We start from the raw sequence: 9,628 nt of genomic DNA on the forward strand, positions 1-9,628 counted from the left end.
AAAAAGAATGAAATCTCGCTTTTTGCAATGACATGGGTGGAGCTAGAGAGTATTATGCTAAGCAAAGTAAGTCAGAGAAAGACAAACACCACATGATTTCACTCATATGTGGAATTTAAGAAACAAAACAAATGAGCAAAGGGAAAAAATGAGTGAGAGACAGAGACAGAGAGAGAGAGAGACAAGCCCAGAAACTGACTCTAAACTGTAGAGAGCAAACTGATGGCTGCCACAGGGGAGGTGGGTGGGGGGATGGGTGAAGCAGGTGATGGGGATTAAGGAAGGCACTTGTGATGAGCACTGGGTGACATATGGAAGTGCTGAATCGTTACATTGTACACTTGAAACTAATTAAAAAAAAAGGATGTTCACTAACTGGAATTTAAATAAAAACTTTAAAAAAAGAGTTGTGGACAGGGAAATCACAATTGATGAGGGCAGCACTAAAGATGCCTAAGCAATGACAACCATAAAAACAAGTATCTTTACTGGCCAGAAGGGTGACATGGGCCTTGGAATAAACCCTCAGAAGATCAGTGATGTTGACCAAACACGTATAGACCAACTACGTAAAAGCACATGTCACTGGTTACAGGTGCTCCATAAGGGTGTGAGGAAGTCATTTCCACTGTGTCCACTTGACAAGTATTCCCTGGTGACATACACGTTCTGAAATAGTTAGCTCACATTTCCACTGTGGGAAAAGTACTGTTCTCTAACTCTTTGAAAAAAACGAGTCCCCAAATGTTGCACCTTCATTGCGTAATGATGTGGAAATAAACAAAATTGGGACAGAAAAGGATTAAATGACCATTTACGCCCACACGGTAGTCATAAAAGGACACATAACAATCATAGACACACAAAAGCTCCCTTGGCTCTCTGCTGCACACCCTCTGTCCACATGAGAACTGAAATGTTTCCAAGGACATCAGTAGACAAGAGAACAGCCTGCCAAGGTCAGAGCTATAGAATAACCCACCATTGGTTTTTCTCAACTCTTCTACAAGGTGGCTGGCTTCCTCCTGAACTCGGCTCTCAAGGTCACTCTTCCCCATCCCCAAATTCCGCAGGGTCATTAGGGAGAAGCGCCGCATCTCCTTCCATGTGTTTCCACTGGCGAAAACGATTCCTACCAGAGAGGAAACAGAAACTGAGAGGGAGGTCCTAGGCAAGGAGGAGGAAGCTCAAACTCGGCAGCCCTGCAATGGGCCAAGTTCTGCTGACTTGCTCTTCAAATCAAGGTTTTCCATCCTTCGCAACCCCATAACCAGTGCTGAACATCTGTATATGCACACCTACCGTGTCCCCTATTAACTTTTTCATTTATCGGCCACAGTCCTCTTGCAGAAAACTCTTCTCCCAGGTCCATCAGGGCTTCCTTGATTGCTTCATACCCATGCAGTACAACAGCGGGCTTCATGCCAAAATACAGAGTGAATACAGGGCCATAGGCTTTTGAGAGCTGAGAAATTCCAAGAAAATGTATATATTAGCAATTTAATCTATATTCTGTGCATGATTTTGTGTATTGTGCATGGTTAAGCCTGATATCATCATCATACTGTCGATGTTTTTATTCTGCCAAGCACGGCTTCAAATATTTCTGGATTTTATATATAAAGATTGTTAGAGCTGACATTCTAGAGGGCCTCTGATGTGACAGGCAATGGCCCAGGGAATTGGTACTCAGATTATTACAACTAATTATCATAGCAACACCTTGAGCAAGGTTTATTTATCCTATTATACAGACAAAGAGACTGAAGTTCAAAGAATTTCCTGTATATTTCCACTGTGTAATAACAGAACAGCCAAACTTCAACCCTACTTAACCAACCTCTGATGTCTGAGCGACTTACAAGTCTCCGGTGCCTACCTTGGGACCAGTACCCAGCTGTTCCAGGATCACCTGTGAAGTTTATCAATTGGAGGATTTTTTTTTTTTAAGGATTTTATTTTTAAGTAATCTCCAGACACAGTGTGGGGCTTGAACTCACAATCCCAAGATCAAGAGTCACATGTTCTACTGACTGAGCCAGCCAGGCACCCCATATTCCACTATTTTTCTTTTTTTTTAAAGTAAGCTCTAGGTCTGATGTGAGGCTTGAACTCACAACCCTAAGATCAAGAGTTGCATGCTCTACTGACTGAACCAGCCAGGCTCCCCTTATTCTACTATTCGTGACAATACTTCAGAAGGAGTATTTGCTTTACAGAAATATCTTGATATTTTTACCTTAATGTAATTAATTTTAGTAAATATATTTTACTTAAAAGTAGTGGTTAACCTACATGCCCTTTGTAATCTGCTGGAGGAGCATTAAGCATACTTACGTTGCTTAAGGATTTGCTGATGTCCTTCACATCTAACTGCAGGATATTTCCAATGAAAGGCAGAGGAGTGGGGCCAGGCGGGAGCTTCCCCTTTCCAGAGCTCTGTTTCCAGAGGGAAAGGAGAAGCCAACAGGAGAGACAGAGCACCAGAAACACGACTGGATCCATGGAAGCATTCCTTTCTTGGACAACTGTGAGCTTGAAATCTAGAGCTTTTGTAACACTGCCTACTAATTCAACATGTGTCTCTGACTCATAAAGAAACCAATCAGCTCGATTTACTTTAATCTCTCTTTTGAAAGGACTTTGACCTACTGATAAAGATAAAAATATAGTGTTCTTTACTCTTCTTTTGCTTCTAATACTATCCCCCGAAATTCTGGTCTAACAGGTCTGGGATGGAGCCAAGGTACTGGTAATGTTTTTTTTTCTTTTTGCTTTTTAAAAGATTTTATTTATTTATTCGACAGAGATAGAGACAGCCAGTGAGAGAGGGAACACAAGCAGGGGGAGCGGGAGAGGAAGAAGCAGGCTCATAGCAGAGGAGCCCGATGTGGGGCTCGATCCTGTAACGCCGGGATCACGCCCTGAGCCGAAGGCAGACGCTTAACCGCTGTGCCACCCAGGCGCCCCTCTTTTTGCTTTTTAAAACAATCTAGGTGGTTCCAATTGAGAGCCAGTGAAGTAATTTATTTAATCACAAAAATTGCAAAACATTCTAGATTCTCAGATTAAGGACCAGTTGAGAATTTGTGATTTTGGGGGAAATCCTTGTGTATAAAAAGTTTATCCTGTTAGAGGGGGAGGAGTTAAGATGGCGGAGGAGTAGGGGGTCCCCTTTGTCAGCTGGTCCCCTGAGTCGAGCTGGATAGGTACCAGACCAACCTGAACACCCACGGAATCAGCCTGAGACGCAGGAAGATACATCTAGATCTCTACAAATGAACATCTCCAGTGATGAGTATTGAGGTACTAAGCAGGGAGCCGTGAAGCCGCGCACAGATATCAGAAAATAAACGGAAGGGGGAGGGAGCCGCCGCACTCGGGAGCCAGAAAGCAGTAGCCACCCGCACGGGGGAGCGGGCTGACTCGAGGACCGGCACCCGCAAGAGAGCAGACTGAGACCATGAGCCTGGGAACGCAAGTGACCATCCTGAAACTATAGCTCCGGAGTGCAGGAACCACACTGAAACGAAGCTCTGGAACGTGCGGGGGCGGCTGGCGGCTGGCGGCTGGCGGCTGGCGGCGGACAGTGTTATAAACACAAAGGACAGAGACACACCGACCCTGGAACTGAGGGCTGGGACGCCAGGTGTGGGGCGCACAGCCCTAGACGCTGCAGGGTTTAGGAGCACCAATAGAAACAGAGTTAAAGTGGCCAGAGGGGCCCCGTGGAGAACGGTCTGCGATCCCTCTGTTCTGAGACAGAGGCTGGGATTTGGCTACTGCTGCTCTGACTCTCAGAAGAGGCACAGCAAACCGCCAGGGAAAGCCGCCAGAGAACAAAAGCCTGGAAATACCGGCTCACATTGTGCCCATCCCCATCCCCCCTCGCAGGGGACACGGATACTCTACCCAAACAGGGTTGCCTGCTACCGATGTTATCAGCAGGTGACCTGGTAACAATGAAAATTCTCCATTTTGGACTATAAAAGATTCTCAACCTTAAAAATTACTGTAATGTAGATTATTTCCTATAACCCCACTGCAGGATAATTACAAAGTGTGAACTAAATAGAGCAATTGCTTGTAATTTTGTAACTCCTAGATCTTGATCAAGGAAGGCACCCAAGACAGTACGTAGTGCACAATAATCTTAAGATACTAACAATGGATGTACTCACTGTGTAGAATAGAGCTGACATTCACTGCAGAAACTTTGTGTCATCTAATACTTAAGAGCATTTATGACAAGTGTGTGAAATGAGCAATAATATAACTTAAAAACTTAGAAATTAAAAAGGAAAACAAAGCAATTTTGGCAAAATATTTAGGCTCTGAAAAATGAGAATTTTTGATAGAATAATGTAAGAGCTGCTTGTAGGGTTGTTTTTCTTCTCTGGATGCCCAGTGAATTCTGTGAATCCTGCAGAAAAGTTCTGTATAGTTTAAAATCCTGGTGGAAAAGTACATGCTCCTGGGAGGTTCAGGGTCATGTAAACTAAACTCATTTTCTGAGAAGAGCCCTCTAGTTTTGGTAAGAGGTGGGACCTAATGTTCTCTGAACCTCTGAACTTGCCCTCCCAAGTTCTCGGATGGGTCAGATTCGATAGCACTAGCCTGGAGGCTGGTGCTCCTGTCACTTCCTAACCCTTGGTCTGTAGAGGCCACAGGAATGCTATGTTTGGGCCTGTCCTTTTCCGAAAGCGGGTATAACTTACATTCTCCCTGCAGAGTATATAAGAGTTCTAATTTCTTAAGATTTTTTTTAATTATTTTGATGGAGAGCACAAGCAGAGGGGAGCAGGAGAGAAGTGAGAGAAGCAGGCTCGCGGGAGCAAGGAGCCTGATGTGTGGCTTGATCCCAGGATCCTGGGTTCATGACTGAGCAGAAAACCGAAGAGGTGGACGCTGAACTTACCAAGCCACCCAGGAGCACCTCTAAACCACATTTTTGTTTTTGGGTTGTTTTTTTTTTTTTTTTTTTAAGATTTTATCTATGAGAGAGCATGAGCCAGAGGAAAGGGTAGACGGAGAAACAGACTCTCCGCTGAGCAGTGTGAGCCTCCAGTGTGTGGGCTGATCCCAGGACCATGGGATCACAAGCTGACCTGGAAGGCCGACTAACTGGACTAGCCACCCAGGCCCTAAACCACATTTTTATTAGAAACCAGGACTCCAGAGAAATGGCTGATTGAGTCAGGCCGGAGAAGTATGAGATGAGACCGCATATATAGCTCCATTAGAAAATAAGGAATTGCTCAAAGATTGATGGGGTTATGTGAAAAAGAGCAAAGAATCCCATCAGACAATTTGAAGAACAAAATAATGATGGAGGGATTGTGACCTATGAAAGTAACTAACGCCTGATTTCATAATCGTATATAAATACCATTGAAAACTTGTTGAATAGTTATATAGTTTCAAAGAGTCTACCCCCAAAATATTTCTTAATTACAAATGCTGTTAAGGGGTGCCTGGGTGGCTCAGTCAGTTAAGCGTCTCCCTTCAGCTCAGGTGATGATCCCAGGGTCCTGGGATTGAGCCCTGCATGCTGTCGCCTGAATAGCAGGGAATCTGCTCCTCCTCCTGCCCCTTCCCTGCTTGGTGCATCTCTAAATACATAAAATTGTTTTTAAAAATAAAAATAATTTTATGGTGGAAGAGACTCCCCAGGCAACTTCTTCAGTAATCAAAGAATGTATTATTAATGGGCAGATTGATATTGTCATCTAATAGGCTGCAATGAGAAGAAAAGGCATTCTGCGATATTCCTGTCAAAGATGCATAATCTCGGGGCACCTTGCTGGCTCGGTTGGTGGAATGTGCGACTCTTGATGTCAGGGTTGAGAGTTCAAGCCCCAAGTTGGGGGGAGAAATTACTTAAAATCTTTGAGGGGTGGAGGGAAGATACATAACCTGAGTCTAATAATGAGGAAATACCAGACAGACCCAAATCAGGAGACATTTTACAAATACCCAGCATGTATCTTCAGGAGTGGGAGGGTCATGGAAGTGAAGGAAAGGCTGAGGAACTACTTTAGACTGAAACAGATTAAGGAGACATGACGACTTCTTGCAACATGGGATTATAGGTTCTGAACTGATTCTTGAACTGAATATGAAGGATATCATAAAGTGACTTTTGGTGAAACATTAATAGAAATAAGGATTGTGTGGCCCTAATGCATCAATTTTAGTTTCCTGATTTGAAAGTTGTATTATGGTTATAAGTGGAAAACTGCATTGTTTTTAGAAATATCAAAATATTTTGGCTTTGGAACTTCAGTCAGAATTTACTCCTCAAATAATCAAAATAAGGAACATTTTTGTACAGGCTTTATATACATAAAACCTGAATGGGCTCATATCTAAACTACAAACCCTTCACAAAAGAATAATTGATATTGACAATAGACATCTGAAAAAGCTGTCAGCATCATGAAGTGTCATGGAAACATGAACCAAAAACTACAGTGAGGTATTACATATCTGTCGGAATGGTTAAAATGAAAACTGACTATACTTAGTGTTGACAAGAAAGTAGAGTAACTGGCAACTTAATAGTAAAACTTGTGAACCATTTGGATAATGATTTGGCAGTATTTACCTAAAGAGAACACCTGCATCTCCAGCAATTATAGTTGTAGATACATTCTGAAAAGAAAAACTAACACGCTGGGACACAAGAAAAGCCATCTATAGGAAATTAATACTGTTCATAATAATCTCAAAATAGAGTCAACTCCATGTGTCCATCGCAATGTGATGCAAAGAAGTAGTGGAATAGTTAAAAATAAGACAGTATAAGAAACAAGGTGCTATTTGCAAAAATATGAAGTGAAAATACTATTTTTTTAAAGATTTTATTTATTTATTCGACAGAGATAGAGACAGCCAGCGAGAGAGAGGGAACACAAGCAAGGGGAGTGGGAGAGGAAGAAGCAGACTCGCGCGGAGGAAAGCCTGATGTGGGGCTCCTATCCCATAACGGGATCATGCCCTGAGCCGAAGGCAGATGCTTAACCGCTGTGCCACCCAGGCGCCCACTAATGATTTTTTGTATAAAGTTCACAAGCAGGCAACACTAACCTTTGATGTGATACTGGATACATTTAGTGAGGGGAAAAGTTCTTGAATAGGAGGCATGTAATGGGGACTCTGGGGTCTTGGCAAAATTTTCTTGGCCTGTGTGTTGGTTTCACAGTATATGATCAGATGATAACTCACTGAGCCGAAGTTTTAGGACTTTATGTGTATTACACTTCCCTGAAAGTTTTCTTTTTAAAAAGCAACTTCTACCCTAACTGAAGTCTGTAGTAATTTCACGTGGGAAGGCTTCATGCTGATACCCCGCTGACCACCCATATGGGCAGTGATGGGAAATCCCTTCACTGTGCAAGGTTACTGACCTGGGACCTGGAAAGCTGGATTCTAAGACTAGGTGCTGTACTCTGATGCGTTGATGGCACTTCACCTCACCAAGTCACCAGTTCTCACTCCAAAAACTGACGATTCCACTAGGGGATTTCGATTCATCTATCTTGAATCATCTGTCACTCTTCCATTTTATAAAGAGAAAGAGTCAGGCAGGAGCTCAGCAAGAGGAAGGAGGAGCAAAGCAGGGACACCGTCTCCCCAAGTAATAAAACTGATTGCTGTAAAGAGAGCCATGGAGGCTGGGCCGGCTCAGTCAGTAGAGAGTGTAATCCTTGGATCTCTCAGGTCATCGGTTATATTTCCATGCTGGGCCCACATGGAGCCTATATTAAAAACAAAAACAAAACACAACCACTCAATGGAGTTCATTAGGTGGACTGTCAGATCTAGAGCTGATTCAGGCAGCAAATTAATGCTTCATTGTCCTTGGATAAATTACGAAGCTTCACCTCAACGCCTGACTCAAGTTCTCTAGAGGTACAAATCTCTCCTGACCCCCTGTTATAACCACCCTGTGTTGCCATTATTTACTCAAAAGTTTAGTTTGAAAGTCACTGATGCAAAAGTCATTGAATGCTGAATCATACTCAGTAAGCATTCAGTGAATGTGGAGAAACTTACTTGACCTGAATGTTTTTTTGTAGGGAAGCGTGCGCCACTTCAGGGCGTGTGGCCTCTGAGCTCTACTCATGTGCGTTTCTGTGTGTCCTTGGCAACGGTGCTACAGCTCCGAGACCCAGCTGCCTTATCTCAAATGGGAATAATTTCATCTTGTAAGGTAACTGTATCAAAAGAGATGATAGGTGTGAAAATTCCATAAATTGTCAATATCCTTGTAATCATGGAGATAAAAAACACTGTGAAATTGGGTCTAATAAAAACTTAATTTTCTTTGGGTAGAAAGTGCCAGAAACAACTGTACTGATCAATTTAGAGCAATATAGCCCAGAACATCCCTTTGTACAAGGGATGATAAATGCACAACTATCATTCCAGTGATGTCTTTGGATCCACGATCACTTGAGTGTCATCTGTTCAGGTCTGCATCTGGTGGTGGTTCTTTGGTCTTTTTTTTTTTTTTTTTTTTTTTTTTTTTTTGAATTTTAAGTCATCTCTACAATCACATAAGGGGTTTTTTTTTTTTAAAGATTTTTATTTATTTATTTCTCTGGACAGAGAGACAGCCAGCTGGAGAGGGAGCACAGCAGGAGTGGAGAGGAAGAAGCATGGCTCCATAAGCGAGGAGCCTGATGGGCCTCCGATCCCACACGCTGGGATCACGCCCGAGCCGAAGGCAAGAGCTATCAACCGCGCTCACCCAGGCGCCCCCTATGTGGGGTTTGAAGTCACAACCCCGAATCGAGAGCCAGATGCTCCTCCCACTGAGCCAGCCAGGTGCTCCTGTCCTGTGGGTCTATTTAATGAATTCCCTGCATCCTATTCTCCATTGAAACCACGCCTTCTGTTTAAAAATCTTGCCTTCTTTGCTGTGCATACTTCATTCCATTATTTTTGACAATGGTAGGTCAGAAAAACGAAAACCAAAAGAACAGAAGCTATGCCCTGAGGTCACTGCAAGGTGGGGAAGCTACATTTTCTCAAGTTTTGCCTCCAAATTCTCTGAGATTGGCTCTTTTTCACAGTTACCTGAGCAAGTTTCACTTTCATGTGATGGAGAGCGGAGAATTCTATCTTTTATTTTTTGCCCTGATGAACCTATGGCCCCTTTATCCTTGAATTCAAATAAAGGCTTCTACTTAGTGAAGCCAATTCTTTGTGATCAGCCAGTGAGGTATACATACAGAGGAAGTAATGTTTTGGGGGTTTGATTTTATTTTCTATAATTCTTGAGGCAGCTGTGGTTTAAGCCATAGTGCATGGTAACAGGCCTCAAAAGATCTATGTTCAGATCCCATTTTTGTCACTTAGAAGTAGTGCAACACTGGATGGGCCTCCTGTTGCCTCCAAATTTCTCTTTCTCCATTTTTTTTGTAAAATTAAAATTCCTTTTCCTTGTGTTGGGGGGCGGAAGCTGGCACAAGAGTTTGATGGTAAATGTATATACCCTATTTAGCTAATTACTTGGTACTTATTTGGACGCTTAAGAGTTATATTACCCAGTTTGTTTCTATTGGTAGTACAGTACACTAAAAATACTTCAAAAGGCTCTTTCATTTTCTAAACATGATAC

General features: G+C 42.7%; 1 protein-coding gene across 1 annotated transcript; it reads right to left on the reverse strand.

Annotated features, from left to right (window-relative positions):
- Positions 1-296: 296 nt before the first annotated feature.
- Positions 297-2,656, reverse strand: LOC103680656 (cytochrome P450 2C41-like). Its single transcript, XM_008710147.2, has 3 exons — positions 2,338-2,656; positions 1,303-1,465; positions 297-1,132 (listed from the first exon to the last, which is right to left on the reverse strand). Exons 1-3 carry the CDS (start codon positions 2,503-2,505, stop codon positions 756-758), a joined length of 708 nt encoding a protein of 235 aa, XP_008708369.2. The 5' UTR covers positions 2,506-2,656; the 3' UTR covers positions 297-755.
- Between the last annotated feature and the right edge of the window lie 6,972 nt (positions 2,657-9,628).

The sequence above is a fragment of the Ursus maritimus genome, unplaced genomic scaffold (genome assembly GCF_017311325.1).
Source record: "Ursus maritimus isolate PB19 unplaced genomic scaffold, ASM1731132v1 scaffold_263, whole genome shotgun sequence".
NCBI lineage: Eukaryota > Metazoa > Chordata > Mammalia > Carnivora > Ursidae > Ursus > Ursus maritimus.

Excerpts from the sequence above, each read along its gene's own strand:
- LOC103680656 (XM_008710147.2), bottom strand. The coding sequence starts at position 2,505 with ATGGATCCAGTCGTGTTTCTGGTGCTCTGTCTCTCCTGTTGGCTTCTC. Across the intron at positions 1,466-2,337 it reads TCAGCAAATCCTTAAGCAAC|CTCTCAAAAGCCTATGGCCC; the intron begins GTAAGTATGCTT and ends GGAATTTCTCAG. Across the intron at positions 1,133-1,302 it reads AAAAGTTAATAGGGGACACG|GAATCGTTTTCGCCAGTGGA; the intron begins GTAGGTGTGCAT and ends CCTCTCTGGTAG.